An 18,872-nucleotide genomic window follows, 5' to 3' on the forward strand; every position below is an offset into this window, starting at 1 on the left:
TTTTCACGTACAGAGAAGTAATACAGAATATTTTCTTTTCCTATACAAAAAAATATACGTTATTTCAGATAATTGGTAAGCTTAGATCAATTAGACTTTAACGTAGAGGTGAATGATCAAACATATGACAAAACACAGTTAGTTTCACATAAACTTTTTACCAAGTTTTTTTCTCTAACGCGCTAATAGATTGATCGCATACTGTGAAAATATCTGCGATAAATTTACGGCTAATTAAGCTCATCAGAAAACTTTTTTAATGTTCTTTGCGAGCTTTTGCTTTGTGCAATTTAGTTTTTAATAATGGGCTGTGAAATAATAATTGAAGTGATATTTTTAACGACACTTGAGAAACTTCCAAAAAACAATTATTATTATTATGGGGAAATTTAATTACCTACGATAATATATAAATTTTCCAGATGAAAGTCATAAATTCCTTCAACTGCATTGTTATGTCTTCAAAAAATATTCACAGATAATTATTTATTCACTCTTTCTCCATCGGAAAGAACTGTGAATCTATTCTTATTAATTATTAAATTTTGTTATTTTGTAAATAATTTCATATAAATGATTCTAAATACCTACACTGAAATAAATATTTATTATTAAAATAACATATCCGATGAATGAATTTTAGATTAGTACATTCGTTGGAGCAGTGGCGCACCCAGGGGGGGGGGGGGCAAGGGGCCCTGGCACCCCCAAAGATGAAAATTATCAGAATGATTTTAAACATTAAAATTGAAAGCCAATAAATTATACCTTGGGCTTAGACAAATAAAAATACGGCAAAAAAATGATTTTAATTTCTAACATAAAAATTTCGAAACACTAATGTCGGGTTTTTTTAGAAACTTGTTAAAAAAAATCTCGGTGTCCACCCGAATTTCGGAGTGGTGTAGGTCATGGCTGGGAAGGGCTGACAAGGCTCCAGCCTGGGGGCCCGGGCTGTGGGAGGCCTGGCGTGTCGGGTTGACCAGATAAGTGACATAAACACACATCTCAAATTAGCTTTAATTGTTTAAAAAAGTCGCCTGCGGCGCTATTATACTTCATGACCATTAACATTTTAGATTATATAATTGTGCAATATATTTTCTGATTATTATGTGTCGATACTTGACAGCTCCATTATTAAAGTAGATGTATTTAAAATCGCCAATAATGCACTGTATGATTACCCTCAATTTGAACTAAAACACAATTTGAAAAACGTTAACGTAGTATTTCACACTGCCTTTAATCTTAGCGGTAGGTAGGGGTCCCGCCAAATATCCTAGCCTGAGGGTCCGTTTCAGGATGTGGGGGCCCCATGGTGTAGTTTCACCGAGTGCAATAGATAAAAGACCGAGAAACGAGAAATTACGCTGTGTTGTGTTGAGTAGGTTTGTGTATAAGTTAAATGCACTAATACTTTTTATGTCCATTTTCAATTAATATCTTGGAACCTCAATATTATAAAATCAAAAATCGTCGATAAAAATTCGGCAAAAAGAACGACTACACCCACTAGTCGGTGGAAGTGTAAGTCAAAAGAACATTTTTTTTTCAGTGGAATTCGGCATAAATATTGTAGCTCTCTAGACCAAGCGGGTAGCACAGCCGATAATATTTGAGTAATGTTTTAACATACTAGGCGCTTATGTCCAGCATGGTCGCTGTTAGTCACCAATCCACCAGTCGCTGATGACACGCTCAACGGTTACCGCCGTTATGACTCCAATTTAATAAAAACTATGAGAAACTGTAAAAATATACCGCCGTGTATTGTGAAAATATGTAAAAATAATTATATGAAGGAAAAAAGAGCCTATGGGACTAATTTAGATTCTCCTCCTTGCCCCACCCCTCCCCCAATATTAAATCCTGGTTGCGCCACTGCGTTGGAGTCACAAAACTTTGATCTTCTGCAATAGTACATTTTAACACCGAATTTGTATATTACAAGACACAATAACGATTCAAGGTCGTTTTTTGTATGGTATGATTGGTAATCATAGATGACCTAATACTCCTTGCCTTGGAAGCACTAAATGAAATTGTTATTGTTTCACTTATAGCAGCAGTATACGAGCATAGATTTACTGGCACCAACGGTGTCTAAATGAAACTATCGCGATAATAACGCGTTTACATGCAAAAGTACTCATTGTTTCGCCAATTTCATTATTCAAGCGTAAGCGAGACGCGTTATCGTCATTGCATAGTCACTATACTATAGTGCTATTTGACAGGTTGTGAAAATTGGAAAACGTAAAATGCTCTGCGCGGTGTAGTTCGTATTTTTTCTGATAAGTTCGCCACTATCGTCCTACTGCGCATGCGCATACCTCGTGTAATTTGAAACTATCGCGTGAAAAATTGGAATCTGCCAATTGATACATGCTTGCAACTTGCACTATTTCATCTATTGCTCTCAAGCCTGAAGGCCTTTTGTAGTGTTAAAAAGCATATTATATTATAATATGCAGGTATATTGTTTTTTTTTAATAAAAAATAAAACAGCTGTTTGCTGTTAACAATATTTTGTGAAATTATATCGGTTATTTTTTAATCTGAGTAATGAATGTTTGTATTATACAATGCATTAAGTAGATCTGTGCACTATTTCATGTGGTTTTATTTCAATGTAACCTGTTAAATATATATTGTAAGACTATAAGTCGACTATTTCTAAACCTGCAATGCGAAATGACTTGCAGCTGATGTAAACATTGTTTTGATAAACTCGTTGTCTGTTTCAGTTGAATAATAAGAATTGGTTATGCTGCATACCATTATGATATTCCGATGAATTATTAGGTCTAAATAATTGGTTGACCTACATGAACCACATTTGATTCTATTTATTTAAAAATTCTCGCGTTTTTGGCCCTAAATTTCAAAAAATATGCAGATAGATAGATGCGTTGTTCGTAGCCCAGCCATAAGAGAAGGAAATACCTTGTAGGAAGAGAGTCGCGAATGGTGTGTGGATTCACACTCTCGTCTTGCTCCGTTACCTAATTAATAGTCGCAACTTGTTTATCGTACTTATAATTCTTATTCTACTTTTAATAATTAAATGTGAACTGGTTTCATCCGCCTCAGAGGGACATTTCTGGTCCAGATGTTAATAAAAGTGAAAAAAGTACGATAAAAAATTGGGCTTTATTAAATAAAATTAATACTACAATGCATTTCTACCATGCATTGACAGTTAACACAATAAAAGAGATATATCAAGTAACCGTGCTTAAGTTTATGCATTATTAAGTATTTTTTAATAAAAAAAAAACAAAATAAATTGTGACCACCCGGTAAGAAAATGATGTTTTTGAATACGTCATCAAGACACCGCTAGCAAATTAATCTCCATTTCTGTTTGGTTATGTATCTCGTGGATATTTGTATTTATCACTAATGTGGTATTATAATACTACACGTCATCGTGAAACTGCCATTATTAAAGCAGGTTTCTATCAAACTAGTAAATGCGTATCTTTTTAATAAATATCCACAATAGAATAAAGCCCGTTCAGTGAATATTGAGGTTTTTTATACCGTTTTGGACGTCATAGAAAAATGATGTATTGTGCCGGGAGAAGTGTTCCTTTTGAGGCGAGAATAATATGCTTTCCCAAAAGGACAGCCTTTTGATGATAAGTTATATAGTAAAAGACTATCTTAGTTCAGTTTCAATACTTACCACAGTATTATATTAAGTATTATTAAAATTGTTTCAAAATTTTATAATTATATTGGAACATTTCGTTCTTGTCCACTAAGTTGAATCCTGCAGACAAGTAATATTTACGTATTGTTTAAATTGAACATTTAATCAACTACAAAGCATCGCAACAAATTTAAATTTGGATCAATCCTGACGTATCCATAAATCAAATTTCATAATCATGTTATTAGATGGCACCTAAATTTGATTTTAAATCAAATTAGTAATATTAATTCACATCTGTTCAATTACAAACGATTTATTAAATACTAATTCAAAACATATTCGACCGAACTAAAGCATAATAAATAGTTTAACTAATGTAAGTGTTGTGAAAGTATTTTAAACTTTTGGCATCTTCAGGCACAATACGCACTCGACAATGGTAAATTTACACTTACTAAGTATCAAGAATAGCTATAAACATACCACATAAGCGTGAAGTTTGATAGTTTTGACAGAACATATGACGAAGTTAAAACAACGCCGAATGAGAGAAAACGATTCAATTGGCTTCATGTAAGAGCAGTCAGAAATAATAACGGTAACAATAATTTAATTTATTTAGTGCATTTTTCATCCACAGTAGAAAATATTACAGTCTGAGTAATTTTTAGAATAAGTTATTCCACTCTAGTGGAAATCAATTATATTGTTATACATTACCATATTTACAATTTCATTAAGTATGTTGATTGTATGTAAAATTATGTTGAGAGTCACTTTTACGGATATTTAAAAATAAAAGTCAACATGAGTTAAAATAAATTATTTAGATTTTCATAAATTTTTTAAAATTTTTAATTTATTTAAAAATGAAAAATAGTTACAAATATTCAGTGATATATATTATTATTTTGTTTTACCGATTGATAACAAAATAATGTGTAGGATATATAAATGAATCTAAATAACAACCATGAAAGGGTAAATAAACCGTGTAAAACGTATTTAAATAGGAAGACAATTTTAACAAAATTATAGATAAAACTCTTTTCATAACATGAATTTTATTTTATTTACAATCAATTTGTTGATCTGACAGAAAATATCACTTATCTTATTATGAATGTTCTTTATTTGAAATATGTATAATTATATATTTTGTTTCATGTTCACAAAAAAAAAAAAAAAAATTTCGCATAATATTATGCTACCCGGATACATTCTGATGTTTCGTAATGAATTTTGATTTCATATTAATTTCACTTAGGTGTATAGTATAAGGTTGTCTTTAAAAAATATTCGTATAGTAATGTATTATGATTAATTATATTTATCACTTACAATGATTAAACAACTTTCAGACTTACAACAAAGCCATAAATAAATTATCAACGACCCACAAAAAGGTTGTTGAAGCTTGATATATATTTTATGTAAATTTCGCATCATAAATATTTCTGGCTTAATAGCCGGACGGCCAATTTCAAAACAGGCCTACTCATATCGCCTCCACGCTTATAATAATGCGAGGCCAAAAACGTAAAAATATCTCCATTTTTCTTTTCAGAACGGCCATTTGTTAGAATGATATCGTCTTTTGACAGCCTGGTAAATTATTCATGTTCTACAAGCAAAACTTACCTCAGTTGCCGTCATACTGTATTAACATATTTCCTCTCTACTTTGATAGGGAGGCGCAAAGGCCACGGATGGAAACGTTAAAGTCCCGGCTAGAAAAGGGATTTTAAAAGGTGGATAAACAGTTGTTTGCGGAGGTATTTTGGAAAAGCTTTCTGTTTTGCATCCAACAAAGCGAACTGACTGAGCATTTTCACTGTTTATAGAAATAATACAAACTGATTTTATCAACAAAGTCCCTTCTCTACCACAAAGAGAAAATGTAATGCAGTACAAAGTTGTTTACCTACTTTAACCTAAGTTTAACCTAACTAAAATAAAAAATAAATAATGTCTACTTAATTACATTGAAACCAAATATATATTTTTTGATGCTGAAATGTACGCTTATATTTCCCGTGGAATTTAAAAATAATATTATCTATTGATTTATTTATGTGGCGTATATTGGCACATACTGAAGGCTCAAAGCAACCGTATACTAAGCTTCCTAGAACATATGGTTATGGCGGATATTTAGTATAACTAAATGAGTAACGAGGATCATACGTCCACTTATCATATTCGTAAGTGAAGATGCAACGATCTGGTTTTGCTATGTGCTGCGGATACCTCAAAAAAGTCACAACCATTTTCTTTAAGCCAAACGGTTTTCTGTATCTTGGAAGATCGATAAACACCACCCACAAGGATGGTGTGACAAAAGAAATGGCGTATTTCAAAAAAACACTACCTTATTCTTAGGTCAATAATTATTATAAAGCAATCATTATTCATAAAATGTTTATCACACTTGAATGGTCAAAGACATAGCTTATAATAAGTATCTTTAGAATCATCTTCAAATGTGTTAATCTTGCCGATTTTTTGAATAATAAAATGCCTAATTCTTGTCAAATTTGGGATCACAGAGATTATCAATATAATTTTTTATCGTGAATATTTTACAAAAATTATCTCGTAATAAATTATACTTATGGTTTTATAAATGCGTTTAAAAATTAATAAATGTAAAAAAATCTTAAAACCACTGCACAGTTATGTACCGAAATATGACTATATTCTAAAACATCAGAGCGAGAGGTTTAAAAGAATACTATTTTATGTAACAAAAATAGTTTATGCAGTCATCAAATGTTTAAAATAACTATAAAAGATAATAAGGCTTCAAAATTATATAAATAGATTATCTACAACATTTAAGGAGTGTCCAGGATCATGGTTTGAAAATACAATAAAAACTCAATTTCGACCTACGACGAGCACGTGGGCCGTTAAAAAATATTTATTACACACAGTTATTTCTCTTCTTTTACCACGTCTAATAGAACATATAGATACCATGGGATATCTCGTAGAAAAACTCTCGTCTTTCCGTACCCACCTCCACTGTATACCTACACGGCGAATGGTACTTAGTGGTCTTCCAAGACGCCATAATCCAGCTAGATTAAACCTAAGACATGACACTCTGGTTGGGACACTCTTGGGACATTCGTACCATTGGGTTAAGCCAGATTTAACATTGCATAATCAGGAATTTGTAATTTCAACATGAAATTTGTCTACATTATTAAACCTTTCGAATTTTCGGTGTTCTGTGAAAAATGTAAATGTTTACATTTTCACCCGCCAATTACCTGCGTCATCTCATTCATAGCGTTTTCTTAATCAAAACTGAATCTTAGTGTATATTTATTAATATTGACAGTACCCACTATACGCCAGTATTAAGGTTTGCGGGGATTAGTACGCTCTATAGAGATTTAAACATTTCCTGCGATGCGCTGCGTATTTTGTTGCTGGCATTTAAATTTAGTGTTTATATAATTACTTTAATATATATATATAATATAACACATTTTTATTAATTTATCTATCTGTCTCTATGTAACCGTAAACATACACGTAAATGCAAATTTTAAATTTGAAACATAAACTGGCACACAATTAATAAAAGAATCGTTTATTTTAATCGTATCGTGAAAGAAATAAATGATATGCTACGCTCGTTAGAAAGATGAAGTACAATACTAGTATTCTGCAGTGACAAGGGGTGGAAGTAGAATGACAGACTGTTATAAATACAATTTCGGGTAAAGATGGTGTAACTGTAACTCAATTAATCATTATCTGAGATTATATACGTGATTTCGGGAATGGGACAACTGGACGCCAGGACAATTGGACGACGCACTGTCTTAGACACGTATACAGAACGTAGACGAGTAATTTTAACCAGTTTCTACCTACTAATTAGTAGTTTTAATTCATTTTACTCTTAACATAATGTTTTTTATTGCGGATTGAAAATTACCATGCCTAAGGCTTTAAATAAAAATAAAAAACTATTTTTTCGTTGGAACTTAAACATATTATGCAAGATTAAATAAATCACCTTTTACGTGTGCATATTTAAATTTTCACCAACTATTAAATCATAATATAATAATTTAAATATAAATATTTTTTTTTAAACTACCTATAAGAACCTAACGTCTATTTATTTTCGAATTGCGTGGTGTCCAGTTGTCCGGTGCCAAATCGTCATAGACCCCTAATTTCCGAAATGTTCGAATTGAGCTTCATAAATGATGCAATATAGGTATGTACTTACAAATCTTTTAAATATTACGTGATATATAGTTAAATGCGGTTATGGTTATATACCAAAATATATAGTCGTTCAAGCAGTAAATATTAATCTGCGAAATACAAAATTTCTGAACAAAAATAAATAGCCTGGTTTTTTTCCACAGCTCTGATTTATTATGCTGTACAAATAATATTATTTTCTTTTATTCGCCTATTGTTCCTCCATTTTATATAATAACAACGAAATGTTTTCACTACTCGAGTTTTAGCTGAAAAAAAATTGTGTTATGGAAATAATAAAAAGTCCATGTTTTTTCAATTTTACAAGAGGTTTTTTTAATTTACATCGTGATTATTATGTAATATTACTTGAGAGTGTTATGCAGTGGTGGCGAAGCTTGATGGGTTTTCAATATAATTTTTTATTAGGTAAGTATCGATTATTAAAGAATAAAAAATTATAAAATTCAGTATACGTTAAGCGAGACGAGTATACTTTGATCTCTAGATAAAAAGCTTGCATAGCAATAGATGAATATAAATTCGGATACAAATCATGGCAACTATACCTACCTATTTTGCATTTTTTTAATACATACAAATTTCAGCATCATCAAAGACTTGATCGATGACTTTTTTAATTTTAATGATTTTCTATCTAGGCCAAAGATTCGCTGGTTAGATGGAGCTGCCAGTGACTGCCGTATTCTGGGGATACCAAATTGGAAAACGGCCACACAGGATAGGGACATGTAGAGGGAGCTGTTGAAGGAGGCCAGGACCCACACCGGGTTGTCGCGCTCTTGATGATGATATATTATTGTAATGCAATACTACTTTGAGGTCACAACTAAAATAATAACATCTTTGTCTAAAAGTAATTAAATTATAATTAGTAAAATGGGTCACCTACCATCAAATTTCCCTACTTTCCTTGAAAATCCTTTCAAATCATGTGAGACTATTAGTTTCAATAGAGGTTACTACGAAATTCCGCCATTTTAATTTAATCACAAGAAATCGTCACGCAGAAATGCAAGTAAAATATTTCTCTTTAAAAACATATTATTAGTAAATAGTTACGTAAATCAAATGAACTAAAAATAATGAAATACTATGTAAAGTCGATTGGAAATTGAAAAAATGACGGCTGATTTATATAACTGACATTTTTATCCACTTCCGGTTTAATATTGTTTTACTAATAAATTAAGCTGAATTTGGAAATGGAAAATGGAAAAGTGTCCAGAATAACCGAATTTTAAACAAATAGTCATATTATATTTGAGTGGTTTACAAACCAAGTGAACCAAATTCATTCTAGTTAGTTTTGATTAAACTTGGTATTAAGTATTTCTAATTCTGTAAGGATATAATTGCTCTTACAGAATAATTTTAATGTACTCAACATAACACTTCAGAATTGCAAGCATATCCTTAAAGAATTAGAAATACTCAAATATTATATTTGAACCTAGTTGACTCAAAACTAACCAGAATGGACATGGTTCACTGGGCTTTGAACCACTAATTTCATAAATGTCAGTTCAATATTACTCAATAAAGGATCAATAAGTGAATATTTGTATCTGCCTAGATGCTTTATTGTATAAAATGTTTATTAAAAATTATCACATAAAATTGCATTGAAATGTTTGTGAAAGGTTGTGTACTGCTGGTTTGGTTCGTTTGTCTAAGTTATCTTGAGTCTTGTTTTATTATAACTTGGATGTTTGCACAGAATTTGTCTTTGTTTTTCTTTCTTCTCATCGTTCCAACTAAAAGCCTGATAAAGAAAATTAAGGCTGAAGTATTTGAAGTTTTCTATTATAAGACAAAAAAAGACATTTCAACCCCTAACTTGCTTTGTATATCTAAAAAAACCCCCTTTACGACCTTACGTCTTTTTGTTCGTAGATAAACGACTATTTTGTTTAGAAACTAAATTACAAATAAGCATTGTGTAATTTTATCAGATGCAACATAATCTAATTAAACCTGATCAAGATTAAAATATTACTTTTAAATAATACTTATAGTTTACTTAATTTTAATAAACATACACCTCAAAAGTATTGGATTTGAAACAATTAATACCCTATCTACTTTTCCTACTCTTCTGTTCTACATTGTTGTATTAAATTGTTGACGTAACATTCTTAAAACCATGTACATAGTATTTATTGATAGATATATTATTTAAGATACATACACGTACCTATTTAAATTCATTGGAAAATAAGGAATGAAGAATATTAATACAAAACACTTTCTATTTCACATTTATATACTCATTTGGAGGTAAAATATTGGAAAAACAACGTTGAAAATATTCTAATACGTCGTAATCATCGATCAATATTTCAATATTTCATCAAGAAAAAAGGAGGATAATATCTAAGTAATGCTTTGATAATTTTCTTTTTTTAAAACAATCTATACTTATTTATTTATACAATATTATGATTGAATGCCATAGAAGTAATTTTTTTTTAATTATCTAATTATTAATTATTTTGGACAAAGTTGCAGTGACAATAATATTATGCGAAAAGACTTTATATGAATCCATCGGAGCCTACTGTATTGCATACATTGCAATAGACATGATGAGTTCACATGGCATAAAATTCATACAAAAAAAACATCAGCATTCCTCGCAGAATAATCCGATAAATACGTCAAAGACAGATGGCGCGCTGTGGCATATTTTTTTAAGCCTTTGACAGATGGTTCTGTAATTTGTATAATAATATACGACAGATATCGTTGGCAAATTAAATTATTTTTATAGAAAATAATAAGTGAATATTTAAATATGTCAATATGCAATTAAAAAGTGTGGAGTCTTCGCCACTGCTATATTGTGATAAAGTTAAATAAAACAAAAAAATAGTTTATTCTCAGTATTATGCATCGAATTTAATTTTGCTTACATTAACCTCATAAAATATAAAATGCACTTACGCGTCTTGATGAGCAGTAGCAGCGTAAGAAGCGGGGTCATCGCTCTCTCCAGCAGCACCATTGTGATTCTTTTCAGTCAATTTTTCTATTGTCTCAGTAATCACTTTACAAAATAAACTTCACTTTTATTGCTTTTAACCAAATGAATTCGCTCTTTCATCGGAATGTTTATGAGAAGGGGCATCTTGGCATTGGAACAATAGAAATTGAGTATCAAACTTTTTACTGTATTATATAGTTTGTAAAATAATAAAGAACGTCATTTGAATATATTATTTGCAGTAGAGTTGTTTTAATATACGACGTATTATTTTTTTATATTGAATTACGAAGAAAAGTTTGAGACTAGCCAGGAAAAGAATCTGTAAACAAAGAAAGAAAAATAATTATCATTATTGTCACTAAAATACAAATCAAACAAAAATATTATATTTGTACCAATAACATGTGGTCCATAGATGCTGTAAATTTCAGTGGCAAAGACTCCATACTAGGCGATTATTTAAAGCCTACCTTCTTAAGAAAAATATTTTTTAATTTTATATTGACATATTATTAAATAATATAATCACATATAATATATTCAATATGCTCAACGACATCTCGTTTCGCTTCACATATTCTATGGATTACGTTCGCGTGAATCGAAAACTTTTTTTGTATGAAGTTTGTTTCTCATAATTTCAAGACGTCTGCGTCGGCCCATATAAATTGGTAAGCTATTTAAGGAGCGCTTACATTTTACATAAGTGCACATTTATTCAAAATAATTTATAATATAATTTAAAAAAATAATTTCTTTGGGATTCAATCACATATAAATATTGATTGTTGTTAAAAATAATACTTAAATAATTTATCTCGTGATTTTTATTTATCACTTAGTTTATTCATAGACTAAGACAATTTATTCAGCCAATTATGTAAGTTGAAATCTGATATTGTATCTAAGTCTGTGTTTTAAAAATATAAAAGTACTTTAAAATGTCTAGTTTACGGGTTAAATTATAAATTTTTATGGAACAGATTAACAACAACGGATATTTTCAATATATTTTGAGCGTATCTTGCATTTATATTTAAGAAAATACATAATTCAAATTAATTGCTTAATTTTATACCATCAGTGAGCTTTTGAAATTTCATCGGTTTTTGTGTACCTACCTATTCATCAGTAGTTATGTCGGATTATCTTCTTATTTCCCGTAAATAATCTAAAAAGTGTGTTTTCTCCACAGCCTAACTGTTTCCAAAAGTCACCCTTCGCCACTGGCAAATTTAGAGCATCCTTAAAATTCAGAAAATTAGGTAGGTTCATATAAATATTATCATTTGCCGGCTTGAGGACAAATTAGCCACAAATGATGATGATGATAATGATGCCGCATTACTAAAAATCGAAAAAGAGTGCTAGGATCATTTACTTTGTGGTATTTTCAAATCCATCAATAACACACAGTCAAGATGGAGACATAATAAGCTTTGTTTACAATTTGTACTACAATAGGCCATAATACCCGTAAACAGTAGTGTAGGTAGTAACATAAGTGAAATAATCAAAAACAGTTAATTACAGAAAATTACGTATATATATTGTGACCTTCCCGGAAATCTAACTCGAAGCCCCTGTATAAAAAGCAAGTGCCATTAATACTAGATAACGAGAGTTTAAGAGCTTGACTATGTATGTATATATGGATTACGCTATATAAATTGATATTCAGGACAAAAAAAGGAAACCCTGGTCGACATTATAAAAGATGGTAAGATAAAATTGAATTACATTTAAAGTGATCTAAGGGTCAAATACATAGTTATACCTAAAAAACATTAAGCGACACTTAACCCAGGCTATGAGAAAAATAAGCTACTAGGTTTTAGTTCATCTCTGTCACATCATCACTATTGGCTCTATAAGTCTATAACAAAATTTTGGGATCGTGATTCGTGATTCGTGACTACGTCTTAACATTTTCAACGAAAAAAATGATGTTTGCCATGTGTTAAACATAATACTATAATGTACACAAACGTATCAAAACACGTAAACAACATAATAAATGGATATTCTACCACTTGGTTTTGAGTAATTGTTCATAAAAAAATAATTCATCGAGAGAGACAAATAATGAAAATAGGTATAAATAATTTGACAGAGAGGCAACAGCGCAATCGTAAAGCATTCATAAAGGCAACCCAATACTTGGAAAAAATGGCTCTTTAGAAATAGACGGCATATGCCAATATTTGTTTAGTTGTTGACTCGAAAGCGATGCAGTAAACTCGTACATGATAATTTATGAGGGTACTAGTGGAAAAGTTAGTTATCTCCATAAACTTTTATTTCAAGATAAGTAAACCTAATCGAAAGCGACTATATTATGTTATAGAATGGGTTAACAAACAGTGTTCAACGATGTATTGCTTTTCATACTTGTTAAAATATGTTAAGAGTACAAGACTATAAAAGTTTATCCTACTTTTGTGATGGCTTGGCTTGGAACTTCTTATTCAATTCAAAATATGTAAGAAGTTAGTTAATTTCCTTTTATGAAATCAATTAAGTTTAGAATAATATGTAATTGAAGACCAATGTTAGGGTATATTAATTAAAAATAATCTCCTAATTAGTAATATGTAAGTTAAAAAAGTAATAGTAAATAGTTTCTCATTATTATTAGGTAACTTATCTAGTTTTTTTTTTAAATGAGACAGGTGTATATTTTATTCTTGATAGTTTAATGAAAAAAATATATCTTATAATCTATACATACATATTATAATAATCTACTCCGTTTTAAAAAAAATATATTCTTTTTAATAATGCCGTCAAAATTTGAATATTTATTAAAAACGACAGAGAATTTTTTCAGTATTCATGTTTCAAAACACATCTTTGGTTTTATATGTATTGTTAAAATATTGTAAATAAAAAGGATAGTATGTATACTGCAATGGGTTAAAATTAATAATAAAACATTAATGAGTAAATAGGTATCTATTTTTCGTTGTCGACGAAAGTATAGATTGACTTTTCAGGGCCATGATGAGTTAGACTTAGATTAAAAAAATGTATTTAACCATTGCTAAGAAGACGATAAGAAAAGAGAGATAAAGAAAAAAATCTTAATCTGATCATGATAATGAGTTAAATCTCATTTTCCTTTAAAATTGTCATTACAAAAGTAAAAAAAGAACCATAAAATACATTTTTTGTTATGTCACTTAAAATAAAAACATGGAATATCGTAGATTGTATTAATTGTATAATTATAGTAGTTCATATAAACAGAATAAATACTTATTAACGAAAGCTTTATAATAAAAACTCTACGTTAGTTTTTTGACACATCTTTTAATATTTAAATACTTTTTGCATAGTAAATACTGAAGTATGAAATACTGAAAAATATCACTCGAGTAGGGCCTCCATAGAGTGGTGGTTGTATTATATCACGAATTTGTTTTATCCTACAAGAAGTGGATGTTTTAATCTATTGGGTACCCATATGCTTGGTGTCTAAAAACACAACACACAACAATTGTGAATTTGTTAGATCTAGGAATCGAACCGGGACCCACGATATTATACACCAATGCGTTACTTCTCAGTCAGTGTAAAACATCTGTAGAATTTTGTTGTAAAAATAGCTACATAATATTATTACAGTCTACTGAAATTTCAGATAATTATTACTGAATAATCATTTTAGAAAAAGAATTAACATTTCAGGTAAGTTGAATTTCTTATTTCGATAAATTATTTAGGATCTACTGCGCATGGTCGTGTGATCGAATGATGTGTCAATGCGTCAACATTTAATTTTTTTTTGTGTATTTTTATAAACGGTTTTGAAATAGAGCGACGCAAATAAATAAATTTAAAACAGACCGTAGTTTGCAGTACCGAAACAACACTAAAAATCCCGACTCTGCCTGAAAAAAAAACCACTTTGCATTTTTACACGAGCCAACTTTTCCCATTCAGCAGGGTTGTTTCGCATTTCGAGCATTACAAGGTATGCCGGTATGCCTAAAGTAGAGCTATTCGCAGTATGGAAGCTATCAAAAAAATGGGTCAGGATTTTAATGGTCAAAATCTAATAAGTACATTGAGTTTTTTTTTGTATTTTTTCAAATGAACAAAATTATTTATCTTCATTACGACATGTTATTTATTTAATAATGTATAATTTCATATCATTTGAAATATGTAGATAGTTTCGAATTTGTTTTGTTTATTTAATAAATATAACACTAATATAATTATTACATATTATTGTCTCTTTGATGATTGATGTAAATGAAATGATAAAAACAAACTCTAATTTTCGTAATGATTTTAATAAAATAATAAATAATGTGAAAGCTCATCAGGTATTATAATATAACACTATATTTTAATAGTTTTACAAACTCATTGTGATAGTAAATTTTACACATGATTACCAAATAAAACGTGTAAATATTCAGAGACCGTTGTAAAGTTGTAAACATTTTATAAGTATGTTGTCGTGATTTTTGGTGGCAAGTAGTCAATAATTCTGAAAACCTTGTCACAGAATGTCTTTACTTTATTAAGACCTCCTTTTTATCCAGTTCTATTTTACACTTTTTTTGTAATTAACTTAACTAATTATTAAATGTTTGTTATATTTTTTGACGGATTCCCAATATATATATTTGAGTGATTTTTTTATTTATATGGCCAACGCTCCAGTTATTTTAAAAATATGTTTTCTATATATTTTTCCCCTAGCCATCAGAAATAATAGCAAAGTGATAATAAAAATATTGATAAACAATAAATACAACACATTACCGAGAATTCTTTGGGCAGTATATTGATAAAACTGATTATTTGATACTACCTACAAATTGGCAGGATACTAGAGTATGTATAAATGGAGATATTCCATAATATATTATTAAGTCATGTATTGTAATATGACAATATCATTCAATATAAGAAAAGTAAGTGTGGGGATACTTGGCTGATATCTGTAGTCAAACATATTTCCTTTGTTGATTATCGTAAATTTAGGCATGCATATGTTATAGACAGAAATAGAAAGACGTATGGATATACTGAATAAGATATTTTGAAATACTTTTATTTTACTGAATATTATGTAAGTACTTACTATTATAGTGAATTTGAAACTCTCAAAACATAGTGTCATAATTTTACTGTGTACAAATTGAATTACATGGTTTAAGTAACTTTTATAAGATAAGTAGTAGGTTAGTATAATATAATGTAAAAAACATATATAAGCAAACACCCTATTCAATTATATTATGTTTGGATATTATAGTGATTACTTACGGTTTAAAAGAAAGAGATCACGTGAATATGTACCTTCCAGTTAGAGTAATAACAAAAGCGACTGATTGGTAAAAGCATCTAGATACTAGATAGAAGAAAATTATTGGTAAAGCTTGTGATAGAAGTAGTTACTATTATTAGTAATGACGCAAATTATATAAGTAAATAGTCAATATAAAAAGAATAGTTAATGAAACAATACGTAAATTTGATAACAAATTCAACAAGAACACATTTTTTCCCTGATATCAAAAAAATCTAGTATAACAATAATAATAATTGTTACTGTAGTGGCTTAAATCTTTACATCAGCGATTAGTAATAAAATTTAAACTAATAATAATATTTTAGGTTTATCGGTGAATTTCTGTGACATTATAATAATTGTATAAAGTATTTAGAGATACAGTTAGTAATAGTAGTGAAACAATCATAGAAACATCCTGACTTGGTAAAATTAGCATAGTTTTGTGACCTCACTGGGAATCAGAGACAAAATTCCCGTGTGAGAAAACCAGTGCATTACGCATCGGAAACTTAATGTAAGCTTTTGGTGTTTAGAATCGGGTTTAAAAGCATAGAAAAAGCAAGACGTTGATATGAAACCAAAACTAGAATTATTTAGCGATATTGTATTAAACGTCGGATATAATAATAGGTTGCTTGATTTTATTATAAAAAAAAATGATGGAAAAATAAGGACGGGAAAAGATATAAAGTTTTGACTAAGAAAACTGTCAGTTTTTAAACCAAACTTCCATTATGATCCTAAATTATTTTGTATTGATTAACATACTATTTTCGTTTATAATAGAGATAGATAGATAAAATATAAAAATTTGACATAGGTATTTATTTATAAACGGAGTATGCACGTAAGACAGTAATTATATTCATATTATATCTGCATATAATATTTATGAAAAAAAAGTTGCGCAGTCATTACAAAAAAACATTAATTTACTGTGATATTTGAGTACTTCAACGAATGTATTGAACATGTCAATAGAGAAACTATTTATAAAAATTGGGTTTGGGAAGAAGTTGGCTTTAAGAAAATCAATGTGAAAGAGTCACAATAATTTTTAGATTATGCTTAATAGTTCGGGGCAGTTGACGATTGAATTAACAGTAAGTTTTAAACGTAATCCAAAGATCGGATATAGATATGTCACCTTGAATTTAGCGTCAATTTAGTATATAGTCATCAAATTAATGTGAATATTTTCATATAATAGATACAGTTGGAAAACAAAATTTAAAGTAAAAAAACTACGATTTAATTCTGGAGGTATTGCTTGGTTTTACGGTGATATTGTATCATGCCAATCACCTGTTATGAATAGAGCTACAAACAGTGTAAAAACTCTCAATAATTATTGTTGAAGGTGCGAAAGTTGAAGATAAGAACTTAAGAACACTCAAGGGATGAAATAGATACTTAAAAAACGTGCCGGTTCTTCAAATGTCTACCAAAAATGTGAATTTTAATGGGCAAAAAAAAAATTTTCACATAGAGAGGCAACTCAAGTAATTTATATAATAAAAAATGTACTCATCATAATTATTATAACAATATAAAATTCATTTTGTTCAAGATATCTCTTCAGTCTTAATATATCGAAGAGTAACGTTGTACTTGAAAGTATTAACAATACCCGTCAATCTGTCGCGAAATTTAATTTGACTTCTTGCTACTTATCGCGATTAATTTCGGATTATCATCTCGTTTCAGAGGCCATTCTTGAGAGATAATATTGGTAGTAAGTGTACTGTTAATGCAAACGCCACTCTTTTTGCTATGCTGAATCTTTAAATCTCAATTTAAGACAAGGAAAATGTGACAGATTATCATTGCCAAGAAGAAATCACTTGTAATATTGAATTAATGATATTATATATACATTTTTTTTTAATATTTTCTATAAACGGATTATGCATGAATCGTTTGAATCGAACAATGCCGATATTATAATATTGACAGTATTTTATTATATATACCTATATCTTAATAATTACAAGATAAAAATAACTTTTTATGTACAACGTTTTTAAATTTTCTGTTAAATCATATAAATTTGAGTTGACTAGCTTAAGCAATCAAAAAAATTTGTACTTGATAGAAATAATACTGAAATGTCATATTGATTTCCATAGTAACGCACGTATATATTCATATTAATAATTTAGTTGCTAGGACCCACTTAGCAACTAATAATAGTTTTACTTTTTACGGATTCCTTCCGAAATAACTTTTCATACAAAACAGAATTAACTGAAAATTAAATCAATTCTACTTAAAGATGGCTAAAAAAATTTAAAAATGCATTGGCATCGTGTTTTGATATATTATAAAGTTTTAAATGTCTAGTTAGTCGGTAAGTTAGTTAAAAATCGATTGCAAGATTTGTACCGGGCAAACAACCAGCGGACAAATAAGAATACGAGCTAAGAAAAACGTTGTTATAAAATAGAGAGTGAGCGAGGAAAGCTCCAAAGCTCTTACATGGAGTCAATTATTCATACAAATAAATCAGTTAAATATTTAAATTTTTCAATATTTTAACTAGGTACATGGTCGAAATGATATTTTGTAAATTTTAAATCCTGGTTAATTGTTATCATAATACATATGAGTTTGTTTCCAGTGGTCATTTATTCTTATAATTGAAAACTTAT

The 18,872-nt window shown here is 29.4% G+C and overlaps 1 protein-coding gene across 1 annotated transcript in view; it reads right to left on the minus strand.

Moving 5' to 3' along the window:
• LOC147074486 (zwei Ig domain protein zig-8-like) overlaps nucleotides 1-18,872 on the minus strand; it is a 132,011-nt gene that overhangs the window by 89,940 nt on the left and 23,199 nt on the right. Inside the window, exon 2 of the mRNA XM_085943459.1 lies at nucleotides 10,865-11,226. Within this exon, the coding sequence (XP_085799585.1) occupies nucleotides 10,865-10,925 (61 nt within the window). The 5' untranslated portion in view covers nucleotides 10,926-11,226. The remainder of the gene's footprint in view (nucleotides 1-10,864; nucleotides 11,227-18,872) is intronic.

Source organism: Rhyacophila brunnea, unplaced genomic scaffold, assembly GCF_057557595.1.
Source record: "Rhyacophila brunnea isolate RB1 unplaced genomic scaffold, BYU_Rbru_1.0 scaffold_16, whole genome shotgun sequence".
Lineage (NCBI taxonomy): Eukaryota > Metazoa > Arthropoda > Insecta > Trichoptera > Rhyacophilidae > Rhyacophila > Rhyacophila brunnea.